This window comes from Perca fluviatilis, chromosome 4, assembly GCF_010015445.1.
Source record: "Perca fluviatilis chromosome 4, GENO_Pfluv_1.0, whole genome shotgun sequence".
NCBI classification, from domain to species: Eukaryota; Metazoa; Chordata; class Actinopteri; order Perciformes; family Percidae; genus Perca; species Perca fluviatilis.
The window spans coordinates 16,186,725-16,213,834 of NC_053115.1; the positions used below are offsets into that span (position 1 = coordinate 16,186,725).

General features: G+C 40.4%; 4 protein-coding genes across 6 annotated transcripts; all 4 read right to left on the reverse strand.

Annotated features, from left to right (window-relative positions):
• Positions 1-415: 415 nt before the first annotated feature.
• Positions 416-5,311, reverse strand: si:dkey-197j19.6 (neural Wiskott-Aldrich syndrome protein). Of its 3 annotated transcripts, none has more exons than XM_039798171.1 (9): positions 5,177-5,311; positions 2,195-2,341; positions 1,938-2,024; positions 1,759-1,843; positions 1,551-1,626; positions 1,381-1,465; positions 1,067-1,214; positions 740-945; positions 416-621 (listed from the first exon to the last, which is right to left on the reverse strand). In XM_039798171.1, the coding sequence occupies exons 1-9, from the start codon at positions 5,273-5,275 to the stop codon at positions 481-483; spliced, it is 1,074 nt and encodes a 357-aa protein (XP_039654105.1). In that variant the 5' UTR covers positions 5,276-5,311; the 3' UTR covers positions 416-480. The 3 variants fall into 3 exon arrangements, with proteins under 3 accessions (XP_039654105.1, XP_039654104.1, XP_039654106.1); XM_039798170.1 differs by having other exon boundaries at positions 713-945; XM_039798172.1 differs by lacking the exon at positions 740-945 and having other exon boundaries at positions 498-621.
• An 824-nt stretch (positions 5,312-6,135) lies between these two features.
• Positions 6,136-11,855, reverse strand: LOC120557642 (MAP kinase-activated protein kinase 2-like). The gene is made up of 10 exons (XM_039798173.1): positions 11,559-11,855; positions 10,178-10,317; positions 9,099-9,163; positions 8,928-9,007; positions 8,724-8,850; positions 8,461-8,536; positions 8,196-8,320; positions 7,240-7,325; positions 7,070-7,150; positions 6,136-6,965 (listed from the first exon to the last, which is right to left on the reverse strand). The coding sequence occupies exons 1-10, from the start codon at positions 11,853-11,855 to the stop codon at positions 6,732-6,734; spliced, it is 1,311 nt and encodes a 436-aa protein (XP_039654107.1). The 3' UTR covers positions 6,136-6,731.
• A 928-nt stretch (positions 11,856-12,783) lies between these two features.
• uroc1 (urocanate hydratase 1) lies at positions 12,784-19,779 on the reverse strand. Its single transcript, XM_039798174.1, has 19 exons — positions 19,654-19,779; positions 18,715-18,845; positions 18,074-18,167; positions 17,913-17,972; positions 17,689-17,817; positions 17,541-17,602; positions 17,385-17,451; positions 16,950-17,093; positions 16,757-16,845; positions 15,261-15,323; positions 14,957-15,136; positions 14,761-14,858; positions 14,588-14,660; positions 14,266-14,455; positions 14,061-14,159; positions 13,861-13,960; positions 13,524-13,605; positions 13,307-13,406; positions 12,784-13,214 (listed from the first exon to the last, which is right to left on the reverse strand). The coding sequence occupies exons 1-19, from the start codon at positions 19,777-19,779 to the stop codon at positions 13,074-13,076; spliced, it is 2,028 nt and encodes a 675-aa protein (XP_039654108.1). The 3' UTR covers positions 12,784-13,073.
• A 1,132-nt stretch (positions 19,780-20,911) lies between these two features.
• Positions 20,912-26,855, reverse strand: chchd4b (coiled-coil-helix-coiled-coil-helix domain containing 4b). The gene is given in 4 exon segments (XM_039798176.1): positions 20,912-22,368; positions 22,371-22,388; positions 22,492-22,593; positions 26,487-26,855. Coding segments are annotated over 4 exon segments (477 nt in total). The 5' UTR covers positions 26,509-26,855; the 3' UTR covers positions 20,912-22,033.
• Between the last annotated feature and the right edge of the window lie 255 nt (positions 26,856-27,110).

The following is a 27,110-nucleotide window of genomic DNA, read 5'->3' on the forward strand; positions in this document are numbered from 1 at the left end:
GAGGCGGCGAAATGGCTTTGAGATGTCTCTTGTGTTTTTTTTATTGATCGTCTTCATGTGTATCAGATTGCCTGTAAGAATTGTAGCGTCATAATAAGCTAAGTGCGTGTGTGCTGTCACTCTGAAGATACATATAAGCCTAGTGTTTCTGTTCACTCATTTGAAGAAACCCTTTCCACACTGGGCTGCTGTCTTTTGTGAAATTTATGTTCTTCCTATATTTGCAAATATATTTTTAATAAAATACAAAAACCTAACTTTAGTCTTTGACTGTCTTATTTGTTTCACTTTACTAAACTTTTAAAGCTTAACTCCTGATGCAAAAGAAAATTCCACAACATGCCGCAGGAGCTTCATAACAGGTTAATAATCTGGCAATGGCCTTGTGTGAGAATAAGAGACAAAAAGCAGCATCTCAGCTGTATCACATTTTTTTTTTATAAAAGTATGATACACAGCACAGTTAAAACTAAAGTTTCTTTAAAAGTGCCCATCACTGTCCGGCTCCATTTGACTCCCATCTGTGCTTGTCCTTTGCTGGCGCAGCTGCTTTTGTTTGAATACTTCTCTCAGTGCAGTCAGAATAATGTCACCACTTTCTGCACTTTTCGAGGAGCCCACCTAACACCGCAAACAAAAGTTAAGATCATTTAGACAACACATTTTATTCAAATGTACAGAACTGTAACACCATGTGTCCTAGTCCTCTTACAGGTTTGAAACTTGCACTCTTTCTGACCCTCTCTGGGAGAACTGGAGCAGGAGCAGATGGAGGAGGAGGAATCCAAGGGGGGATCTGACTCTGGTCTAGTGTGTCTGTGCACTGTGGTGTCTGCTGGGAGGTGGTGCGGCCTTTGATGGAGGGAACCGGTGGCAAAGGCCCTTTTTTCAAAGCTAGGGAGATGGACGCCCCTGTAGCTCTTGGCAATGTCTGAGATACTGGGCCTGCCAAATACGCAAAAGCACTGTCTTAAAAGATCCTTTATTACTTTTAAATGTTTGCTTTTACACTTAAAAACAACATAAAAGGAGCATACACTGCACAACAGTTTTCAAGATAAGGTACCTATTTTCTTCAGCTCTCTCTGCACAGCCTTCAGTCCTCCAAATTGGTTAATGATGCAGTCGACAGCTTCACCGATTTCTTTGTCTTTTAGGTCTTCCATAGTGAGTCTTGACTGCATCAACAGCCTCCTCATAGTAGAGTCCAGATCCTTTAATTTCACAAAGCAGATACAGTACAACAGAGAATGGACTGATTTAGAATGTTGTTCCCACACAGGCTGATGAATACAATAATCATGATGAGAGGCACAATGTTTGTTTGAGTGTCTATTTGGCTCATAGGCTATTAGCATTTTATTGTATAATTTGACTTACTGAACTGCTGGTTGGTGTAACTGTTGTGGATGGTGCGTCCATGAGGAAATGTTGCTTCCTGTCAAAATGGTCAAGTGGCTTAGATCTACAGAAAGAAAAAGTAAACCATCATTTTAATCCTCTGCTCTCTGCTCCTATTTAAGTCTATAGAGTCGTAACATGTTCGTCACCCTGAATCAGGTGGATAACTTGTTGACTTGTTTTTCTTTTCAGCACATGTTATTTCACTCATCCAGGTAATTTTTTCTGCAAAACAGAAGACGAAAAATGAGAGTAAACAAGAGACCAATGAGAATAGACAGAAGTGTTTTAATGTAAGGAGAAAAAACACACTTTTGAAATGATACATATGAGTCATCTATTTGTTATTATTCTAACCTTGGTTTCTTTGGACAGCCTCCACGGCCAGATGAAATTCTTCTGCCTCTGTCTCATTTGCAAAGTTGAGGCCTATCTGGTGGCCCTGTGCAAACACAGTAAATCCACCTTCAACCAACTCATAACTAATACCCTGATGCATGTTGCTTACACTGATACTTTAAAACAGGGTTGCTTACATCTGCAGGGAACGTGTGGAAGAACTTGCGAGTTGCAGTGTACTTGAATGGGATGTACAGCTCCTGCTCCCACAGTAACTTGGCACGCTAGGTTCAAGGAAAGATAAAGAAAAGAAGAAAGGAAAAGGGTTATAAAGCAGCTATTACAGTAGAGTAAAAGTACGGTCACACCCACCAATATATTTTTGCAAAAGGAAATTGCAAATCAAAAGAAACACTACAAGCTGTCCAATAGATGCAACTGCACTCATACTTACCTTGACACAGTACAGACGCAGGATGTGGGTGTGAATGGACTCATCCTCAATGAGACACACCGCGCCACAACCCAAACGACTCCAGCCTGGACTCTTACCCTTGGTCTCTTTGGCCACTAGTACCTGTGCTACTGTAGTTTTGATCAGCTGAAATACACCAGTAGTCATACAGATAATGACAATGGAATACAATAAAATACTAAAAACACAGATTAATCAATACTGTGATTGACAAAAATAATTGAATTTATACATCCTCCTCTTACCAAAGCCGACTAAAAGGATTCTAACTGTGCTGAGCTATTTAAAAGCCTCTTCTCTGCTGGTGCAGAAGAAGACTTTCAAGTCCCCAAAAACGTCTTGTTCGGATATATGGTTAAGTCAGTGCATCACCCCTATAATCAGCACCAAACTGCCTGCTTAAAGTATGAGAAGTTTATTTTTATCTTTTTAAACCAACTCATATCTTTTGTGAGTCAGAGTAACCTTTGAGACATTCTGGTTAAGTTTCAGCGTGTTACAGAAAGGCAGCTCCGCAGAGAGGCTGCTCCTCAAAGAGACTGTGACCTCATTTTAGAGGCTGATGATGCTGGGAAAAGATCCATTTAACTTTCTATGAAATTACAGCCCTAACAATCTAGGTTCACTCATTCAGGTCCATGGGTGCGTAGGCAAATCATCATTATCCATAGTACACAAAACAATCTAATCTTTTCTCTGATAATGATAACCATTGACATCTAATGTTCATTGTTATGCTGACGGCACAGTTCTGTCTATAAAACCAGCTTTCATTTAGGACTATTTTCAAGTATTTTTTTGTTTTCAGTGATAATTTTTTTTATCTTTTCACAAATTAGTGTAACTCTCTAAAGTCCATGAAAGTCAATAAAAAAGTTTCTAAGATTCTTGATCAAATAGGGAATTAATAAGCCTTCAGTACACACTAAAAACTCCTGGGTTATTTCTTCAACTCAGTTTCTGGGTTATTTGCGTTGGGTTAAAATTATGGGTTATTTTTTCAGAGAGTAACCATTTTCTGGGTTATAGGGCTAATATTTTGACCCAATTCCTGGGTTGTTTGGGTTTCTGGGTTATTTTTCAAAGAGTAACCCATGTTCTTGGTTATAGGTTGTCTCTCTCTCTCTCTCTCTCTCTCTCTCTCTCTCTTTATGTATATATGTATATATAATGTATTTTTTGTTGGAGGGGTGTATTTTATGGAGTTATTATCATGTCACCATAGTTTATAATATGAACAATCACACTTGTGTGTTGTGTACATTATGATAAAACAGTATCAGCAGTATTTGTAGGAGAAATAAAGTGACACACTCTCTAAACATGGATATATGTCCCGCCCCTCCTCTGAGAGATCACACCATTACAGAGGAGTGCGATGCATCAGATGAGAATTCAGAGGTTTAGGCACATATTTCATGGCTGTAAAAATAAAAACAATGTCCATCCGTATGTCTTTGTCAAACGCAAACCATTACAATACATTGTTGGGGAGGTTCATCCTTTTTCTCCCATTCTTTTTGGAGCGTCAACCAAAAATGTATTGTTGGTGAAAGGAGGGTCAGGTCTATTTTGACTGAAAGTCCCAAAACTCCTCTGGTGGCCCTTTAAATTAATAACGAACAGTCCCTAAAACAAAGTTTTATTTTCTGAAATAAGACATACTGGCATAGTAACCCAAGTTATTTTTGACCCAACTCCTGGGTTAAAAAGGGACCAACTAATTTCTGGGTTATTTCAACCCAGAAAATGGGATTGTTCTTTTGACCCAGAAGTTGGGTTATTTTAACCCAACATTTGGGTCAAGCATTTAACCCAGAAGTTGGGTCAAAAAGAATAACCCAATTTTCTGGGTTGAAATAATCCAGAAATTAGTTGGTCCCTTTTTAGTGTGTAGGCTGAATCTACATTGCTTTTTACAATCCAACATGAATATCTGTTCATTGTTATGGGCTTGCTTTTAGTGACATTGTGGCGTCATATTAATTGTGTTTGACCACTCTTTTATATTCCCTCTTTTTTCTTTCTTTTTGTTCCTTAATCTTATTATTTACCTTTTTGATCAGCGTTCATTTATTTTTTTTAATTAAGTTTTACATCATGCAGCAGCTGCTGTGGTAGCATGGTGTGCTAGTGCCAGGCAATACAAGCAGCAGATACTAACTGTAAACAAGCCCTCACAGAAAGCCCATTCATATGCCATACCTCCTCTGATAAATGTTACTGATAACACGAAAAACAAACCCAGGAAATACAAGAACATCTACTGTATATGTTCAACTTAACAGATGAAATAATACTTTTCAAATATTGTACCTCTGTATCACAAATTCAATTATTTTCAGCACTATTCATAAGTTCCATTCATTCTTAAATCTTCATTCATGGCAATAACAAGTGTATACCATTCTCATTTAACATGGCTCAACACTGGTTCAAATGTTTGGAAATACAGAAAAACGGCAGATAGAAGAAAATTTGGCTAGCTGGATCAACGGCGACCAAGAAAATGATAGCTGAGCGCTGGCCTCCCCCCCCCCCCGCACTCGCTTTGTATAAAACAGTGGTTGGCGTATTTTCTGGACATAGTATGCTGGAGCTCTCTACAGCAAGGATTAACAAAGCCAAGTCATCGACTATAGACCTATAGCACATATAGCACCACAGCACAGGTATCAGTCCTAATGACCTCAGCATCACAAGAATTAGAGGAAAGCGACTAGGCAAGGTGGGATTCCTGATTCCTGTTTTTGTTTGTTTGTTTGTTTGTTTTTCTTTCCTCGAGACCGCAGAGGGTGGGGGGTTGTAGTTCTTGTTCAATTGTGTTTATCTGTTCTGTATGTTCAAAAATATAAAAACAATAAAGAATTGATCTTAAAAAAAAAAGAAATACAGAAAAACTCAGGTAAATTATCGGTTGCATCTTATGGATATTAATTTGACAGTATGCACTGAACTGACCTTACACTGAGGTCCGAGCAGAGTGAAGAGGACGCCTTTCTCACGGATAGTCAGGAGATCACTCATTACATGACATCCAGATATCAAACTTGACGCCATCACAAGACCCTTGTTTTCACGTTCTGCTCGCCACTTCTGTCACTAGCTCATCCTTTCATCAACTGAACCTAATACATTCAGTCCTGGCTGTAACTGATTTGAATGGCAATATTTCCATCGTAGCTGGTTATCATGCAAATGTATTTGACTATGTGTATACTGTGTGTGCACTGTGGCTTTCCCTCCCTAACTGAAAAACTGCATTGTCAATGTCAAGAAGGCATTTGTTGATAATGTATTCAAAATATATGAGGTCAATGGTACAAGTCACCTCTTAGCGTGCATGAACATTGTGTTTGTAATGCTACTTTATTTATCAAGGATCCCTCATGAATTAGTTGTGAAGTTTTTAATCACATATACACTACTTGACCCTGCCACTGTTCTGTCCTAGCACGTACCACTTCAGAAACAGACATAATATACAACCAATGGTGCAAAATAAAAATAAATAATAACTACATTTACTCAAGTACTGTAAGGGAGACCAGGGGCAGTTGTAACATGGGACGGTTGTAAAACCTTGAATTCCTCCAATCAGAAACAAGTTAGAGTGCTTACACTCACCCCTGAAATGTGATTGCCTCCCCAATCCACTGGGCTAGAGTGCTGTCAATCTGACAAATTTGATTTCCATTGGCTCAGAATACTGTCACTTGGCTGCCTGTTTTGCCAATCGCTGTATTTGGTAAATGGATATAGGCCTATACTTTAAACACACATTGTATGGCAACTGTGTTCTTTGTTGAAATTTTGAGGCCAGTTTAGAAGTAAAAACATACTGAACTCACTGTAGAGCACTTGTTGCTGTAAGTATTTATTGTATTTTTACATGGTTCTGTGAAAAAAAATCTTCCCAGCCCTTGTCACATGACCAATTAATGTTTCCATGATGACTATCCAAATGTTTGCCTTAAGAGCCCAACATGGGTATTGTATTTGGATACACAATTTGTTGCAAATAAAAACAAGTAAACTTATTAATGAATGTGATGTATTTTATTTAACAAAATAACATTGTGTTGTTCTATCCTATCCAATATTTCCTATATTTCTAAGCAGATTTTCTGTGCTTTATTCTGGTAAAATCCCCATCAATCACCTCAACCTTTCAAAGTTGTAATGTCCTTTGAATGTGCATGTTACAATACTCACATTCGTAACCATCAGAAAAGTCCCCTAGATGACTTATTTTCATCAGACAGCAATAATAACTCCTATTATATATATATATATATATATAGATGTCAGGTGTCAAACCATCTGTGTCAAATAAGTGATGATACAACACCGCTGTAAAACATAAAAATGATTATTTATTTTAAATGTTAGAGTGGTAACAATGAAAATAAATGACATTAATTAGACTATTGAGTGCAGTGATGCAAAGAAAGAGAAAAAGTAAGTAAAATACAGTAAGTGATATGTGGATGGGAAAACTTCTCACTCTGGCATACTACTTTTGTCCAATTATCATATCATCAGGCTCTTCAGAAAATGTAACTTCTCTGTGGCTATTACACACCACTCCTCCATCTCCTCCACCACTGCCTCCTTCTCCGTCAGCTCCTCCAGGAACGGGCCTCTTTCGTCTCTTATTGAGCAGAGGGTTGTTGGACGTGTCCAGATCTTTGATCTTCACCTGGTCGTAGTCCACACGCATGGACGCCAGGGCGCTGGTCATTTCCTCCTGTTGGAAGACGGAAACATTTTGGGCTGTAAATCTAGTGCGTTAATGCCACCTTGTGGTCATATTCTAAAAAATAAATCAGATGTAGACAGATTGGGTCCCACCTTCACATCGTCCCACAGCTCCTTGTCCTCTGTCAAAACACGAGAAGTGTGGAGGGGGGTCGGAGGGACCACCATTGACTGCTGCAGTATAAAAAAAACACAAAGATCTTATGAATGAAAGGGGGAACAGCATACAGGTTTATAGGCAAAGTGACAAAGTGATAACTTACACTAATCCAGGGATGGTTTACAAACTGTCCAATGGTCATCCTCTGATTGGGGTCTGTCTTCAGTAACTGAATGATGAGCTGTTTGGCTACAAAACAGTGTTAAACAACATCAAGCATTTCACCCAATAAGTCTTTGGTGCAATATGGACCTATACTGATGTTGTCTCTTTTGTGTTAACTGGAGATCTTGTGCAGGTTGTTCAAAAATAAATAAATAAATAGATCATTTTGCCACTTGGGGGCTGTGGAAACAAGCTGACATACTATTCTCTTTTACAGTAAGTTCTTATGGTAAACTTTTTGAGCAGCTGCTTATTTACACTGCATTTACCAGCAGAGCAACATCTTCATTTATTTGGAGTCTTGTTTCTGGCCACTTGGTGAATATAAGTCTATTATTCACTCTCTTTTTGCTCTGGTTTTTGGTCTCTACCAACTCCTGAGAGAAATATGCGGCTCTTAAGCTGCTACATACTTCACCATGTTCATTGGATAGTTGCTAACTTCGTTTGGGGTTGGGCAGGTAGTCTGCAGTCGGTTTTTTCTGGGCTTTTTTTTCTGAAACAGCTGCTTGTGGCTGGAAACTAGGTGAAAGAGAGTGATCAGACTGAACCAAAACAGTAAAGTCGGGGTCGTAAAACCAAAAGAATGAGTTAAAAGATGCTAAAGCTCAACGATAGAGCTGAGGGGAAGTGCAGTCAGGTGATGATTTTCTGTGGGTTTGTCACTACAAGCAACCCCTTTCACAGTCATTTGCTCCATTTTTAATATAAACATACTGACTATAGCAGCTTTAAATTGGAATACAAATTTTCATTGTGAATATATTTATTGTATGCCATACGGTATGGCTTTTATACAAAGTAAGAAGTTGTAATTAAAAATGTGCACACAACCCTGTTACAGTTTTAAAATATTGTCATTGATATTAATGAATTTTATGTTGAAAGCCTGACCTTCCTCAGAAACGTCAGCCCACTCAGGGTTGGGGAACTCATATTGGCCCAACCTGATCCTCTGCTTCATGCCTGGAGAGATGGCCTGACCTGTGTTTGAGTAGAACGGAGGGAACCCACACAGACTAGAAACAGAAGAAGAAGAGACTATTTTACTTTGCTGTCTTCTTTAACCAAAATGCAAAGGTGAACAATAATATACAATATAAAATAATTATAAATGTCTTATTAAGTTGAATCAGTTGCAGATGCACATGATACTCACAGAATGTACATGATTACGCCCAGGGACCACATGTCGCATGATTTGTCATATTTCTCTGGCCCAAGCACTTCTGGGGCTGAATGCACAAATAGATACAGAAGAATGACAACGCAATGATGTGGAGAATGAAAGACACACTCACACAAAAGCAGATCATATAAGCAGACACACATGGACAACATGAGAGTGAATGACAGCCACCGTGTCTAAAAACTATAACATTTATAATACTGGCACAAATGCAGTGTACAGCCAACACTCACCAACATAATATGGAGTGTAACAGGGAGTTTGGAGGGAGTTGTGCAGTGTCGTCTCCTTAGCAAAGCCAAAGTCAGTCAGTGTCAGTGTGGCGTTACTCTCCTTGGTGGTATAGAGCAGGTTTTCAGGCTGCGTGAGAAAAAGAAAAGAATTAGAGATTCAAAACAATCTATTCATCTAGAAATTCTTTCTGACAGCAGCAGCACCTTCACATCCCTATGAGCGATGTCCATGTGGTGGAGGTACTCTATGGCCGTGCCGATGTCATGCATGATCTCTGACGCCTCTGATGGACAGACATGACATAGATGTAACATGTACGGGACACAGCATAGAGACCTATGAATTTATACTGCTTAATGTGACCTGCAACCCACCTCTCTCTGTGAAGGCCTGGTCCCCTCTGGCCTGAATGTGACTGAACAGCTCCCCTCCCTCCATACTGAGACAAGATTAACAAAGAGATCAGAAGTGGGGCAGCGAGGGGACTCTTGGCAAACACACTTCTCCACTGCGATCGTGGTTTGACAACAAAGCAAGTCATTGTGAGTCACAATTTACTGTTCAGATGATACCAGTCTTCTGGGCCACTGCAGACCCAGATGACTAAAGCAGTAAGGATGTACTAAAGGGAAAATAACAAACTATTGTATTCATTTTACACAATAAAGTTTATACAAATGCATTATGTAAATGATATGAATAGAATTGAATGCCTTTTTGTCATTGTATCATTAAAAACGTACAACTGAATTCAGAGTGCTACTCTTGTAAGATGCCGCTAGTAAAAAAAACAAAAAACATTCTCTCTACACATTCATTCATTCATTCCACACCATAATAAATAAATAACAGATTAAATGAAGTAGTTAAAAACTGCTTTAAAAAGATTTAAAGGTCAAAGTCTTTTTTTCAGCATCTGCTGTGGGACTTTAAGGAGGATGTAATTAAAAAAAAAAACAGAAAAAAGAGTTCCATAAAGTAGCACCCCAATATATAAGCTAAAAGCCCAAGCTGCGATGTAGAAGATCCTCAGGGAGCAAAGATCAGGATTTCTAAATAGTTTTATCCAGGATGCAAACAGAAACAGAAAAAGTATGAGAGTGCAGATGTGCATTTTCATTCAGTTTAGCGTTTTTTCCCCCAAAATCAAATATATAAATTCCAATCCCAAGTGGTTACTCAAGATGTATTTGATTTTCATTCTGTGTGAGCTGAAATCATGCTCAGCTGGATCTAGATATATCCCGATTTTTCTAGATACAAGATTTTCTGAACAGGGCATCGTAGAAGTTTTTCCATTATTCACGTATGAAGCAGCTTTATATGACTTCACACAGTCTGTATCTCTGCTGTTCAACTTTTGAACACAGATGATAGATGAGATCTATTTTAGCATTCCCATAAAGGCCTTAAATAAACAGACAATAAATGACGTAGTGATGGTAATGCTCACCACTCCATTATGATGAGGAGACATTTCTTCCCCTGGTGCATGTTCTCATACAGGCTGAGTATTCGGACGATATGGGGACCTCCGGAAACTCTCCAGTGCAGCTCAACCTCCCGTCTGGCTTTAGGAGTATCGTACAGGATCTGCTCCACATAACAAAAACATGCATCAATGAAATGCTTCTGTTTCATATTTGTCTGAAGGTATCCAGTCTCCAAGGATACACTTAATTGATTTTTTAAAAAGAATTAGTTTGACATCCTTGTCAAGAAATCAATAAACCCACACATAGACAAACACATGCCCTATTGTGAAGACACACTGTTTACGGCTCTATTTGTGGCCGCTAATGAAGCCATAAATCTACATTTTCTGTAGAGAATATTAAAAGTGAATACTGCTTTTAGCAACGCACTCTCTTTAAAGACGCAATGCTGCCGCTCTGGTATCACAGCCAGGGAGGAGGATATCCTATTTTCCCAGACACGCAGACCCCATATTCCAAATCCTTGCGGACATTACAATGCCTTTTGAGCGCTGGAGGAGGAAAGGGCTCAGATATGAGTGTTTATAAAAGTGTGACTTTTCCTCCAAAGCCTCTATGCACAAATACCATCCATACACAGAAAACCAGAGTAATTCCACACACAGAGCTACGTAGCTCTGCACATTTCATTGTACCTTTTCGGTTGTGGCTTACCACCAAAGATATTCCAAAGAAAACATGCGGAGGGACTCGTGGGGCTGCTCTTCCTGTTTGCATTTTCCCAATGCGTTGCTGCAACCCTACAGTCAGCTGTTTATTGACTTACAAGCACCGAATGAAAAACTATGAAAAAGTCCTATTTCACAAGTTGGCTTTTACAAAATCCCTGTATACATTTAATAACCTAGATACTTAATGTTTTGCTTAGAGGAGTAATAAAATGCAGGTTTTTACTTGATGTTAAATGTGGGATTCTTTTGTAAAGCATCAACAGAACAGGTCATTGTCCACACAACAATCACAGAGCAGAGTGAAAAATTGAGTCAAAGCATCCCAGACAGCACATCACTGTCTGACAGAAACGTCCACTGTCTGGGTGGCTCAGAAACTGAATTTCCTTTCAGATTATTGATTAATCCATCTATGGTTAGATTCATATTTAATCTGCGTCACATCATATCACTAATAATACAAATTCAAAACCAGTAACGGAAATCAAACTTCACATAAAGTAGAAATCTAAATTCTGGACACATTTCTAGAACAAGACAACATTACATGGTGGAGATCAGAGAGAAGAAATGAATAATTGATGGCTGCTATCTTTCTTCCCAGTGACAGCAGCGTCCAGAGGGACTGTTCAAATCACACAGGGTAACGAAGCAGACAAACACACACCTTGAGGGCACATTTCTCTCCCGTTTTCTTGCAATAACATTCCAGCACTTTTCCATTGATTCCCAGGCCAAGAACCCGAGCTGTGATTTTATAGTCATCTGTCACTGCGTGTCTCCTGAACTCAAGTTTGGAGTAAGCAGGTGGCTGGAGGTCAGTGGGGCCGCTGCTCCCCAGACTGTTGGAGTCACTGTGGTGCGCTGGCCCGCGCTGCGCAGTCATTTGATTTACCGTTTGCTCCTTCTGGTTATGATGCATTCTTTTCTGTAAAAGCCAACAGTGATGCAAAGCAGATGTCATCAATGTCTGCCACAGAAAATATCCGGTGTCATCCTAGTTCATCCGCGTACGTCCAGAGGACTTTCGTGTTGCCCGAGAAAACATCTTGCCACACTTTGAAACACTGTATGAACAAAATGAGCTATGCAATCTATAAAAACTCCTTGGAGTACAAAAAAGGGCGGAGGTCTGAAAGCGCACTTTTATATTGGCAATGAGAACTCCAAAAGATCCCAAATGATCGGGATGTATACAGTAGAGATAGTAGGCTACAACACACTAAATGACTGAGAGAAAAGAAAATGCTACACAAATCTGGTACCCCTGCCTGGTCCTCATCACGGTGAGCTGCCTCTTCCTGCTGGATACACCGAGCTCTCCAGTTCCCTTACGTCAGCGCGGAGCGGCTCAAATTCTTTTTCTTAAAGCAACAATCACGCGTAAAGGCGCACGACAGGGTACCAGTGGAGAGAGAAAATACCCAAACAAATGTATGTAATAAGTACATGATTCAAGTCCAGGGCACCCCTTAAAGATTATTGTGTTTTTGTGAAATCGCCCCAGCTGAGTAGCAGAAGCATTTGAGGACCCCAGGCATTCTATAGCCTACTCCCGGCCGCATCCACGGTTATTCATTCTAGTATATTTGAGGCCCCTCCTCATGAGGACCCTGTACTGGACCCTATACTCAGGTTGTGACAACAGATGACATGCTGTGTGATTGTGTCAGTAATCTGTCTATGGTTGCTAAATGACAAGGTGATTTTTTCAGCACCAAAAACATGGTGGATGTAGATATCAAAGCGGACAATATGTGCAGTTGAAGACAGAAACAAACCTGTTACTTTGGTGCTGTCAGCTGTGACCAAAACTTGGCTTTGACATCCTGGCTGATTTATTTTCACTTACATTATTGGTATATTACATTACTGACATACAAATGACTCATATAGGCTTTATTATGGATACACATTTGTAGTTTAATTTTCAGCACAAAACAATACAGAATATATTCTTGCAGATTCAATTATTAAAACAGCCTAGCACAATATTGTAGCCTACTTTGCATTCCGTGTAGTCACGGCAAACAATTTATGTAACAATATTGCCACTGATTCATTACTGACCGTCTGCAGTGTATAATTTCAACAGCTGGAAAAGGTCTGAGTGACCACCACTCAGGTTTCCTTTGCTGTGTGGCTGTATGTAGCTCATTGTTAACCTGTGTTTAAATGCTGGCTAGGCCTGCAGGGCACAGTCCAGCACACGCTCATCCTGTACAGGAAAAGGCATGGTGACACGCAACTGCCCGTTCTCCTCCATGGTGTGCTGGATGGTGTCATAGGCATTTGAGTTTCCAGACCAGCAGCGACGAGCCACCTGCAGCACACAGAAACAGATTAGAGCCATTAGAGCACATTGTAAACAATAAGTGAGGCTGGAATCTATCAGGCTGCTCTCTGCACCCTCACCCCATTGGAGACGTCCCAGTTGAGCATCAGTCTGGCACGCTTTGCTGTCTCCTCTGAGCCATCCAATAGCAAACCAAACCCTCCATTCATTACCTCGCCCCTTGTAGGTGAGATAAATTAATAAACACACTGACTCAACGACAGAGAAGTATTGATGAATCAAAACCATTCACACAGATTACAGATTACTGTTTAATGGATGACCAGCCAGCCTTACCAGCCGACACCACCACCGTTGTGCAGGGCTACCCATGTGGCGCCCCTGAATGCATCACCGACAAAGTTCTGGACCGCCATGTCTGTCAGAGGGAGACATTGTTTTATGTTAGTGTAACTAGGAGCAGATTTTGTGTGGGCTGTAGGGCTGCTCTCATATTTTTAATCATCTGTCACAAAGTCTGCAGTGTGTCCACTTACAAGTCAAGTTTCATTGCATCATTGTCCACAGAACAAAGCATAAAACTGACAACACATGATGAATGTTAATGTTTTTCGTCGCATGTACAATCCGAGCCACTGGTTTCCTACATAGCTGTAGTGAACATACCACATACCTGCACAGAAGGCAGAGCCATCATACACATTAGAGGTTTCTCTGAACGGGCTGTCTGTGCCACTGACGTCATGATGGTCTCTGCTAATAACCACAGGAGCCTAAAAAACAGATATAACATAAGCCACTGTTGAGATTTCAGTGAAACTTTGATTTCATGCAGTAAACATGAAATAATCTATCAACAATTTATCCTCTTACTGAAACTCTTCCGTCGGCGATGGCCTGGTTGATAGCCAAAGCAATGCAGACTCTTCCTTTCTGGTCAGAGTAGAGGATTCTGGCTTGGGAACCCACAACCTAAACAAGGAGAATACATAGAGGAAATCATCTTATTGCAGCTGTGTTTTTTTTTCATCAAACTGGTCTTCGAATAATGGCGTTGGTTGCCAAGAAAGTTACTCACCATCTTGTGTTTTCCAGCCTCTCTGATCCAGCGGATGTTATCGTTGTACTGCTGTCTGATGCGATCACTCACGTTGGCACTAATTTCCTCCAGGACATTAGCTGCGATATCGTCCGTTACAGCAAGATCTTTGGGGTCGCCAGATGTGCACACCCAGCGAAATGGGCCAAAACCCAAAGAGAAAATGTCCCTGCGGCAAAAGCAGAAGGAGAGCGATCACAAACTATCAATCACAGTTTTACTGGTCTGTCTTTTCTTATACATTTTCTACAGTTCTATTACAGGATCAATGCTAGATTACATTAATAAGAAAATGTCTCACCCCATAATGTGCTGAACATAAGAAGGGTAACGAAATTCTGTTGCTCCACCGCCAACCTTTTCTACCTTTGCTCCTATAAAAGCAAGAAACAGCCTCTTTATTGGTCTGACATGGACTGAATGATAATGAATAAATATTCTGTGTGTGTTAGTGTGAGTGTTTTCATTACTGACCAGCTCTCTGGGCCTCCAGGAGAAATGCATTGCCATAGTCCCAGAAGAACATACCAGCATCAGACAGCTTGTTGATGGCCTCAACGTGTCTTCGGAGACTGTGATCACATGTAAAACACACGTTATTTCAGCTATTTCAGCCCATATATTGCAGACAGTATACAATAGAAAAGTCTATCTGTGTGATTAACATTACCTTTCTTGGACCGTGGTTTGGAAACCTTTAGGATCAGTCGACATGAGCTGAATCGCCTGGCGGAAGCTGAGCTGGACTGGGTAGTAGCCTCCGTTATATGGGTTGTGAAGGGAGGTCTGGTCTGAACCCAAGTCCACCAGGAGCTCCCCTGTCCTCTCATACTCCAACAGCAGCCTCTCCCTGGTTAGAAAGTTAGAAAAGTAGGACAAAGATGTCAAGAGTATGTAACAACAGGTGGCTCTTTCGCAGCTACAGTGAACCTGGGTCGTGTCTGGGCAGCAGAAAGTATGCTCTTCTAACTCACCACAAGTCTACAATGTTGCCATGGTAACCCATACTGAGGGGAGTCTTGTAGGTCTTAGCCTCTCTGAAAAACACAAAATAATAAAAATGACTTACAGCAGACAGGTTCTGTTATGGGATACAGCTCATTGTCTTTTCTGTGGAGCACAGTGCTAACATGCTGTACATACAACAATAGATTGCCCAGGTAGCAGTGGTGGAATGTGAAGTACACTTTTTCAAGTACTGTACTTAGTAAAAACATTTAGGTACTTGTACTATACCTGAGTACTTCTATTTCATATCACTTTATACTTCTACTCCTGTACATTTCAAAGGGAAATATTGTACTTTTTACTCCACATTTATTTAACAGCAATAGTTACTAGTTCCTTTGAAATAAATATTTTACATATGATGACCTCATAAAACATGATACAGTTGTATAGATTAAACTACTTAACAGTATATAAAGTAGTTAAAATTAGCACCACCTGGACCATTGGCAACAATAAACAATAAAGGACTTGCTCAACATTTTGGGAAATACACTTACTTTCCGTCTTTCTGAGAGTTAGACGAGAAGATCGATACGTCTTTCATGTCTGTACTGTAAATATGAAGCTGCCATCAGCAGCTGGTTAGCTTAGCTTAGGATAAAGATGGGAAATAGGGGAAAACAAATAGGTTTGCTCTGTCGGAAGACAAGAAAATCCACCTGGAAATTATTCGTCACATAACCTCCCATAAAACTATGATGCTTTATTTTTACACTTCGTTTTTTTGTACGGAGTAAACAAATGTGATATAACATGTCAATTAAAGCTATAGTGCGTAGTTTCTGCCGCCCCCATAAAGAATTCTAAGTAATGACAACAAAACTGTCGGTGCGTCCACATGATACAAGCCTTGCATGACCGCGCCCCCCTCACCTCCCCTCCCCCAACACAGTTGCTAGTAGCCAAGGAGGACACGGAGGATTAAAAACAACATGATGGACTCTTCAGAAGAGGTAATTATCTTCACTCAAGTTTCGTAGCTTCGTAGCAACTCATTTGGCAACGGTTTGAATGTAACGGACGTTCATTAATATCAAAAAGTTATGCACTTAAGCTTTAATAAGCTTTAGAGGTGCTGATAGGCAGATTTAGTTACCTTTGGACAGAACCAGGCCAGCTTGTATGCTAAGCTAAGCTAAGCAGCCGCTGGATGTAACTTCACTCCTACATAGGCTACTTGTCACTGAGTATTTTTACAGTGTGGTATTACTACTCTTACTTTAGCAAAGGATGTGAATACGTCCTCCCTCACTGCCAGGTAGCTAACTGGGCAGCCAATTATTTTTTTTTTACAAATACTGCAAGTCTGGACTTTTACTGGCTAGAGCTGACAATATGACACACAGACAAACACACACAACCTTAAGGTCTGTCATATTAAAACCCTCATGACCATAATAATAGTAAGGATGCAGCAACTTTTTTTTTAAATAAAAAGACTACTTTTTCTCTTTGTTACCTGATGCGTTTAATGCAGTGCTCCATGCTGCTGGTGACCTCCATCAGCCAGCCCTGCTCATGTCTCTTTCTAAGAGGAGCTTCATCCACCTACATAGAAATCAAATTCACAGTCACCCTGGCATACAGGACTTCCTTCTTTCTCACTCAGTCAGCAGTAAGTATTAACAGGAAATGACTGGACACCAGCTGACCTCTGCTATCACGCCAATACAACCGGCAATGACGGCAGCTTTTGCCTGAGCTCCACTCATGCCCCCCAGGCCAGATGTCACAAAGACGCGCCCCCTCAAGTCATCAGAGCCCAGGTACCTCCGGCCAGCATTCAGCACAGTCAGCTACACAGAAAAAAACAACAGGAACTGAATGTTATGATTTCAAGCAGTGGTTCCCAACCTTTTTGACATGTGACCATGATTTTCCCTCCTCAGATCGTTTCAATTATTTTAGAGGTCTGAAGAGGTAAAACTATGCATTATTTCATAATAAATGAAAAAGCAAAGACTAGAAAGCAAAGACTAGAAAAAAGTCTTACAAATAAGTTTCATTTTTACAGTTGGTTAGGTAACCACTGATAAAAGTTATCCATATTCATGAGTAAAATGCTGTGTGCGCAAAGAATCACAAACCAAAGTGCCATGAACAATCCCTTGAGGTCCAATGTAGCAGTAGCTGCCTGCTGTCATTTGACCGTACCTGAAAACACAAGAACACAGGTTACATCACAACATCTACAGGCTTAACATAGCATCATTTCCTTCCTGAATAGCACATTAAAAACTTACATTGACACACCAAGGGCAAACATCTTTTCATACTGATTTCTGGAGGAGTAATTTGGAACAACCTGAGTGATGCAAAAAAAAAAAGAGAGTGAGTGCGTCAGTACAAAGGGTTGCATGTGAGCTGATTAAATCAGTGTTGGGCAGTTACCATGCCGTTGGTGATGATGGCGCGAGGTGATGAAGGCAGGCTGGGGAACAGGCCCATGGGATGACCGCTGTACATGACCAGAGTTTGTTCCTCTGTCATCTCGCTTAGGTAATGCATGACCAGGCGAAACTGCACCCAGACACACACAAGTCATTAATATTTATCTATTTAGACTATATCATTACCAAATCCACTGGATGAACACAAGCTAACTCAGGGCTTACCTGGGCCCAGTTACTAAACACCTGTCCATTCCCTCCGTAGGTGACGAGCTCCTGGGGGAACTGAAGGATAAAGAAAAATGAAGCCGCCATCAAGACATTGAATTAAACATAAGTCTTCACACGCTTAGTTACTTAACATACAAGCTGTGTTAGAGGCTCACCTGAGCAACTGCTGGGTCCAGGTTGTTCATGATCATTAGCATTATGGAGGCAGCTTGACGTGTGCAGCATGGGTACTGATTTATGGGGTAAGCTCTGAGGAGACAGAGGGAAACTCACATCACTGAGACAATACCATCTTAAAGCGAGACTATGTAACTTTTGCTGAACAGAAGCCACTGTGGCCAGAGGTTTTAGTTACAGGATGACATAATGATTTCTGTTCATGTCTGGCGAGGTAAGGTATGTTTACCTGTAGTTTTACTTGTTGTGGTACAACCATTAAAATGTATATTTAAAGTCATGAAGTCAGCAGGAGCCAAGCTGAGTCCGGCAGCGTGCAGGTTATACAGCAATGCCTATCAGCTAACATTAGCCACCATAAGCTACTGGTCATACCAGACCAGATACTGTATATCTGCAGTCATAATGTTGGCCGATATTGCATTAACACAGACACATCAGTATCTGTGCTCTAGTTTTGTTGTATCTATTGTTTTCATTTTCAGTTAACTAAATTATTATTATACAGTATATATATACATATATACAAATGTTTAAACTTATGCCAGCCAATACATATAAGATTTATTTTACTCTCATATTTCAAGATAGCTATTGGCTCATTGCCAGGTTGCCTCACCTCATGCGTAATGTGGGGCAGAAGCGGTACATGTAGATGTGCCCGTACTGCCGCAGCTCTTGAGCAAATTCGGGTGCAAGTGTTACGTGGTGGGAGGGAGGGAAATAACGTAATGCATTTCTCAGTGCCAACTAGAGGGAAAAGGCATTTACAGTAGGTTAGTGAACAAACATTGTACACTGCAAATCAATGTTTCAATACAGACAGATGAGTAGATCTTTTACACGTTAAGGCTAAAAGGCAGAGCACTCCCCGTGTCTCTTTTAATCATTGACTGAAGCCGTTGCTCTAAGTTTGGCAATCAGTTGAGGACCTAAGAGAATAATCAATTTTTTAGGGCAGAGTACACAGCATGGCATAAAAGTCAACTGTGCTTCCACATCGGTCACAGTAAAGCAATTTTAAAGTTTTGACTGCAGCCAAGCTGGTCCATATAGAGTGCTTTCAATACCATTATACATATATCGTCATTATAGAAATGTTGTAGAAATGTAGACAATTCACAGAAAGTATTTCAACTTGTTATAGTTGAAAAGCACAGGAGTACCGAATTTCATTAATGATTGCTCTGTTTCATTTAGGTGTGCAAGTAAAGTATGCACAAAATGGAATGCCATTATCAAGAAACAATAGTTACACCGGTATTTAAGAGGTCTACATGTCTTTTGATTACTGATTTATAATTTATTGAGTGACAAAGGTGATTTCTATTCATGTCTGGCGAGGTAAGAACGTGTTTACCTGTAGTTTTACTTGTTGTGGTACAACCATTAAAATGTATATTTAAAGTCATGAAGTCAGCAGGAGTCAAGCTGAGTCCGGCAGTGTGCAGGTTATACAGCAATGCCTATCTAAAGTCAGCTAACATTAGCCACCATAAGCTGAGTGACAAAGGTGAACAATGTTAAATGCACCAAAATGGTTTGTATATTGACTCACCCGCTCTTCCTCTGCTGTAAGGTTGGGGGTCCGGATAGGTGCATGTGGCAAATTGGGGTCTCTTCCCCGGTTAGGGGGCAAAGGTTCCAGGGGTAATCCACTGCATATGTCTTTTAAAGATGACATGCTGTTTGTGAGGATTTCCTGTCACACACTTGAGCAGACACCTGGAGACAGAGATCACGCTGGAGATCGAAGGCAGCTCTCGCCCTCACAGCAAACCGTCCTCTATGGAGAGAAAGAAGGTACTTGTGAAGATTTGAGGGCGATCACTCTCTGCCTTACTGTCTCATTGGCTTTTTGCTTGTCTTTGCCCTTCGCCATCAACCAATGGTACGCCGCGGATAGAAAAAGGATGTTTGGTGATTATTGATCCCTGAGGGAGTTTGAAGTGGCACATGCTTCAGTGGACAAACACTGCCACTGACCTCTGACCCCTGATGCTTAGACATGTAACTCGGGTTAAGTGCGTGCCAAAACCTTTGGACAGGTCAAAAACTATAATGTAGAATCATATTATTCCCTGCAGATCCATCCATCGTTCTCTCATAAAGTCTCATTTAAAAATGCTCATTGACAGCTCAATGTTCAGACTAGTTATGTAATTATAAAGAGAATGTGGAATGAGTTTAGAAAATTGTCCTGTCAGAAAGTATAGCTATCCTATAGATAGACATTTATTGATCCTTTCGGAAATTCATCTTGCACCATACAGCTCATCAAAAAGACAGACCATAAACAACAGACAACACAAGACAACAACAGACAACACAAGACCACCAACCCTTCCCTCCTCCCCACACACCCCCAATACAATTCAATCTAAAGTTTGAATTATATGGTGTTACTGACATTACTGATTTTAAAATGATTATTATTAGCAGTAATTTGATATAACAGGAAACCCCACATCTGCGTCAGCCTCAACAAATCCAATGACAGGGATTGTTTTTGTTATGGGTTGAAATAAATCAGTTTACTTGTTATATTCATTTTTTAATTTAGAAATAAAAATTATTATAGAATTTACTTTTCAGCAAGCTTAGAGGGTCAATATTTTGCTAATGAGAATGGAAAGCACAAACAAAATAACAAAGTGGTTCATTATAATTACCTGATCTTTGCTCATTCAAGTCACTGGCCGAGAGCAGACAGGGTAATTGGAGATGTTACTGCACTCTTCGTAGAATCTGTATATTTTGCATAAATTAATTCAAACCAGGTACAATTCAAATGAAGTAAAGATATTCAGGCAAAGTTTCTTGTGTATGTTGTTTATGGTCTACTAAAAAAAGAGTTAACCCCTGCTTGTCATGAGTTTACACATTTTCTCCAGACTTGCTACGTGGTGATTACAGTATAAGGTCATTATTGCAATATCAGGCTTAGTACATATAAGGGATAAACAACAATTAAATCTCACAATAACCATTATTATAAGGGATAATTTATTATAAAACGTTCAACAATATTCACTTCAAGTCACTTTAGTCAATCCTGTGTTGGACCCAAATGGTTTAATAAAGTTCAGCTGAGGTGAAGTCTGGTTATAAATTAGCAGAAGAAATGCAGTCCAATAGGACAGATGGCAGCTGTGGAAACACACTACTCAAGACTAGTCTTCAGTAGATTTTTCACACCTCTGTGAATTTAGCAATTTTATCCATAATGTCACCAATATAAACTTTGAGTCAATGGTTAATATGAATATTAAACATTTTATCACACAAAATGACACACCCATGGGGGGCCAAATGCTTTTTGTTGACACCCAAAACATCCCAACTGTCATATATAAAAAGAAAAGAGAAAATGCAGGCAGAGGGCAGGGTCTCTGCAGATACAGACACCACCACACACTTCTAGTGGGTCATAAGTGATGATTGAAAGGTATTACTTCTGTTTTAGTCTATACATTGTTTCTGTTGTTGAAGAAAGCATTGCAGCTGGTAACATGTAAATTGTCATTTTTACCTGAAGAAGTGTCCTAAGGACAAATAACTCAGAAGGTTAATGTCAAGGTTAATGTCAAGCCCTACAGCTTGTAAACTTACCAAGAAATATCACTTTCATCAGTTTAGATGCTGGTGTGGACTTTACTCTTCAATGCTAACTTGACACTGTCTGAACATGATTTGTAAGTTTCGGTTTGTTTACTTTTTCTCTGGTTGTCCTGCTGGCCAATCAGCTGCTAACTGCTGTTAAACATACACAATATCTCCAGCCCCTCCAGCCACTGAGAGCAAAACAAGCATTTCTGATATTTCTACCAAAACCACTTTTTCCCCCTACCTTATAAAGTCATAAAATAAACTATTAACAGTACATATTAAAAAAAACAGATTGCAAAAAGGGCTCATGTTGCCACCAAGGCTCATCATTAGCTTTCCACTGAGCCCTCTGTGTAGGGTTGTGTAGAATCAGCGTCTTGCTTAGTGGCAGATGCTGAGTTTGCACCTGACGTTTCTGCAGATGCAGAGTCTTGTGAGGTCTGGTGAGTTTCAGATGATTGTTCTCGTTGCACCTTCTCGTCTTCTTGCGGATAGAGCTCCGGGTAGCGCTGCATACACTCCTGCATGGCCCTAAACTGCTCCAGGCATTCAGAACCCTTCACCTCCTCCTTACTATAGTGGAAACAGGAGAAGGCATCCTTAAATTCAGTCCCACAGGGTCCACTGGCCATCCCACCCAGGCAGGGGCAGTTCCAGTTGATCCCCCACTGGGAAGAATCAGGCCTAGGATGAGAGAGGAGGATTACCGGTAAGTTAATTTGCGGGTAATCATTTTTATAAAACCTAACCCGAGCTAAAAGCCTGAAGTAGTTTTACCGCTCCTCACCTCGCTCCTCATATGGGTCATTATTAGGATCTTCCTCTACAAGCTCAGCACTGCTGGGTGTTGCATGATCCTCTTTGGTGACAAAGATGATTCGGTCTTTACCTGTTGTGTAAAATGTGGAAGGACAACACAAACAAACTGTCAGTTAAGTCAAGTCAAGTCATTTTATTTGTATAGCACATTTAAACAAACAACAGTTTACCCAAAGTGCTTTACAGGTAGAACAGGGAAGGCAGAAACAGTATGCCTTAAAGGGGTGATAGAATGCAAAACCGATTTTACTCGGTCACAGTTAAATAACTACAGTTCGGTGGGTAAATAGGACATACATAGAAGCTCAAAATCCCTTTGACACCCCTTTACTATGAAAATCTCATATTTTGAAACTGCTGCTGAAAACAGGCGAATCTCAACAAAGCTGGAAGTTGACGTCAACCTCCAAAGACCTGTACCTTTGTCACGCACATGGGTGTATTAACCCTTGTGTGGTCCTTCGGGTCCCAGTGACCCGAAGGACCACACAAGGATTATGTACTTCCCTTTACTTTGTTGAGAATTGCTCTCTAAACCCTGTTTCTTGTAAAGTAAGTAAGTAAAGTTTATTTCTAGAACACATTTAAACACAGTTTAAGCTGACCAAAATGCTGTACAAACAAGAACTAAGGTGCTGTATTAACCCTTGTTTAGAGAGCAATTCTCAACAAAGTAAAGGGAAGTACATAATCCTTGTGTTGTCCTTCGGGTCACTGGGACCCGAAGGACAACACAAGGGTTAAGAGAACGGTCACGCCCCAACATTTACATAGGCTACACAACTGACCTGAGATCAGGTAGTCTTCTGAATCTAGGTCACGCAGATCTCTGCTATTCCATTAAAAAATTCACTTCTGAAACTTTTTTATGCGAGAAATCAACTATGTAAAGCTCATATATGGATTGTTTTACGAGAATGGATGGCTAATTGCAAATTTTGTCCGACTGTGTGTCGGAGTTCAGCGCCGGTGCTGCCTGTGTTGCTGCCTTGCCGCCCGGCCTGCCTTCCTTCACAAACCCCGGCCTGCTATGAGGTACTTGGAGCTCCGTCACGACTGGCAGCCCACAGCACTCCATACCTGCGCAAAGTCACCGTCTTTTGGGCTAATGGACAACCAAATGCCCCTGCCCTGACAGAGCTCCAGGGCCTCCCCTCTTCCTGCTAGCTAAATGCCCGGTGTGTGTGAGTGAGAGCGCGGTCAGCGAGCTTGTTACGCCATCAATCTCTTACCACAAGTTTTAGTTAATTTTATAATGTGTGTAATTATAATTGTTGAGATATTTAAACAAACGATTGGGGAAATAAACGCCGCTTGTCCGAGTCTCATCGATAGAGCCTGTGGCTGGATGGAGCTCTATCAATGAGAGCTAGCTCCTCTTAGAATTCCTCTGGAATTCACAAAAATTCATTAACTTGAAATCGGACACCATTGTTAGCTTTATAAGACCCTTAGGTAGATGTTGTATACGTGGCGTGGCAAAATTCAAACTGTAAATATACTTGAATTACGCCGCAAATGAAGCTAACTATCCGTGATTTGTAGCTAGAATTGAAGGGGCAGTCGCAGCTAACGAAACACCTAGCTAGTCTTCACAAATATTCATTAACTTGAAATTGGACACCGTTGTTATCTTTATAAGACCCTTAGGTAGATGTTGTATACGTGGCGTGACAAAATTCAAACTGTAAATATACTCGAATTACGACGAAAATGAAGCTAACTATCCGTGATTTGTAGCTAGCTACACATAGCTAGCTACACATAGCAGACTGACGAACCACCTAGTCTTCACAAATATTAATCAATTTGAAATCGGACACCGTTGTTAGCTTTATAAGACATTTAGTCAGATGTTGTATAAGTGGCGTGACATGTGTGTAACATGTGGTAAGAGATTGCTGGTGTAACAAGCTCGCTGACCGTGCTCTCACTCTCACACACGGGCCATTTAGCTAGCAGGAAGAGAGGAGTTGCAGGCCCTGGAGCTCTGTCAGGGCAGCGGCATTTGGTTGTCCATTAGCCCAAAAGACGGTGACTTTGCGCGGGTACGGAGTGCTGTGGGCTGCCAGTCGTGACGGAGCTCCAAGTACCTCATAGCAGGCCGGGGTCTGTGAAGGAAAACCATTTTGATTTAAAGGGTAACTACGATGTTTTTCAACCTGGTAACCCTATAGTGAATAGGGCAATTTGCGCAGCTTATATTTACGTTGAAATAAACTCATAGTTTACCGATTTACATGTGAAAATATGTTGGCTCTATACACCCTAAAAGTATTGTTTTTAAATAGAGTCTGGTGGGTTTAGTGCTAACAACCTCAGAGCTGTTTAGGTTAAACAAAAAGGTCATAAAGAGGTTTTAAAAATGCCTATCTCTGTAGGGATCCTTTCCATAATGTTGTTGGACTCTTAGAATAGTAATGTGGCCCAAAAAAAAAAATCACTTTTAGTAGACCAAATTGACGATGGACAGTCATCCTTTAGGGTTACATTGCAGCCCGGCCTGTGGCTGCCGGTTACAGCGCTCACGCTTAATACTGGACCAATGTCAAAGATCGTCGTCCCTATCAGTCACTTACACAAAACAAGGAAAATAGGGTACAGGTTGAAAAAATACGAAATAACCCTTTAAGTATTGTGATGGTACAGAGGCATTCAGGCCTACAAATCGTCTTTGTTTGGTACAGATCCTGCAAAAATCACACTATTATCATTTTATTTTATTTTAATATTTTTCAATGAAAATGAGAATAATAATACATAAATGATCATTCCCTCCAATATCTTGAATCATATAGCAATTGCAATATCAGTCAAATAATCGCAATTAAATATTTTCCTCATATCGTGCAGCCCTAATGCTTATTGGCTCACGGACGCTGATGAGATTTACTCCCTTACCCAAAAACACTGAGGTTTGAGGTCATTTAGAAACAATGACGACATAGATTGTCATCCAGAGGCATCTTAGTTTTCCAACTGTAAAATGCCTCTGTATATATATATCATGGTCAACATTCATTATTAAAACAAAATCCTTTGAATCGACAAAAATGTTAGTTAAAAAAACAACTATCAGCCAATATATTGTTATCTTCTCTTATGAATATGAAAAGTTAAATAGTGGATGAGGCATTTGGATCCTTAACTTTGCTAGGAGTATAAATACAACAATGTATACTCATACTACAATTAGATGCTTCAATGCTCAGGTAGCATGTTACTGTATTATCTGAATAAGGTGGACTTTGTACAAAGTTATGTATTTTAGTAGAGTTGAGTTGTTCCCAACTTGGGGGTCGAGTCCACTGAAACTTAAGGGGGCCCAAGTAAACACTGCTCTTTTGTGAGGGGTCATTAGCCAAAAAGAATTAGAAGCACTGGTTTAATATCTTACACTTCACTGTATTGTGTAAGCTTATGTTTTTGTGCGACATATTTATATCTATATATATATATATTTATATATTTGTATCTATAGCTGTCAAATGAATGCAAGGAAGTAAAAAGTACAATATGTTTCCCTCTGAAATCTAGTGGATTCCAAGTATAAAGCAGTAAGTAGACTACCTCAAAATCGTATATTAGTGGAGTACACTACCTGAGAAATGTACGGAGTTATTTTTCACCACTGGAAGAGATATACCGACGCTACGACAGTCGACATGTTCTCGTGAGGAAAACCTTGACTTATAATAATGACAAAAACGAGGACAATCATTTAATGACCGGACTCAAGGTGACTTTCTATGAAAAACATCAGAGCTAACAGTCCTGTTCACTCGTGAATGGTGTAACAGGTACAGATTTTAAAAGTCCTGGGCGGCTTGTTATTAACGTGACACTTTTAACAAGTGGGTAACGTTACGACACCTACGTTAATTTTTCATTCAGACTCAAATCAACTTCAGGCTTAACCTTTCCAGATAAGTTAACGTTAGCCGGCTAGCACAGCATTGTTACCTTCCTCTCTGACCGAGCTCATGTCTTCTCACTGGGACAGATTCAATTCCTCTTTTTGATTTACAGCAACAGCTCCGAGGAAAACGACTCTTACTGACACACAAACGCAACACATGAATATGACAAATGTGTTCAGTCCAGCATCAGTTAGCTTGTTCCACAACTATACTTCCTATCCTTGCTTGAGCAGGTAGATCCTAAATCGGATCTGCCAGAATGGTCGACGTAGTTGCATTCAGAGCCATAGAGATGTCTTTCTCTATCACTGGTTGCGTTTAGGCATGGGGAGTTTGGATTGGTTAGGGCAGGGTAAGCCAATCAGAGGCAGAACAAGCCGGACAACGAGGCACGTCCTTTGATGTCGGAACGTCTAGCGGATCCGATCTAGCATCTACCACTTGAGCAGACCGGCTTGCAAGACCCGCCCTACGAAGCAGCTAGATTGGTTGGGCGTTAGGCATTTGACCTCGAGTGGTTAAGGTTGGGGGATTGGTCAGGGGATAGGACCTGTACATGTAAGCATGGACGCCTGGCCAATAGTAGTTTGTGAATGCTATTGAAGGGCGGGTCTTGGCGTGGCCATAGTGGGAGAAAAAATATCGCGACCGGCTCATAGACAGTATA

Bases quoted from the DNA above. Each gene is read 5' to 3' on its own strand.
- si:dkey-197j19.6 (XM_039798170.1), bottom strand. From the start codon at position 5,275: ATGGCGTCAAGTTTGATATCTGGATGTCATGTAATGAGTGATCTCCTG. The intron at 2,342-5,176 runs GTCAGTTCAGTG...GGTGTATTTCAG, and splicing joins TGCTCGGACCTCAGTGTAAG to CTGATCAAAACTACAGTAGC. The intron at 622-712 runs GTAAGAGGACTA...TTGCGGTGTTAG, and splicing joins AGAGTGCAAGTTTCAAACCT to GTGGGCTCCTCGAAAAGTGC.
- uroc1 (XM_039798174.1), bottom strand. From the start codon at position 19,779: ATGTCATCTTTAAAAGACATATGCAGTGGATTACCCCTGGAACCTTTG. The intron at 15,137-15,260 runs GTGAGTTAGAAG...CTTTCTAACCAG, and splicing joins GGCAACATTGTAGACTTGTG to GGAGAGGCTGCTGTTGGAGT. The intron at 13,407-13,523 runs GTAAGGCTGGCT...CTCACCTACAAG, and splicing joins AACGGTGGTGGTGTCGGCTG to GGGCGAGGTAATGAATGGAG.
- LOC120557642 (XM_039798173.1), bottom strand. From the start codon at position 11,855: ATGACATCTGCTTTGCATCACTGTTGGCTTTTACAGAAAAGAATGCAT. The intron at 10,318-11,558 runs GTGTGTGTTTGT...TATGTGGAGCAG, and splicing joins GAGAGAAATGTGCCCTCAAG to ATCCTGTACGATACTCCTAA. The intron at 8,537-8,723 runs GTGAGTGTTGGC...TTGTGCATTCAG, and splicing joins TTACACTCCATATTATGTTG to CCCCAGAAGTGCTTGGGCCA.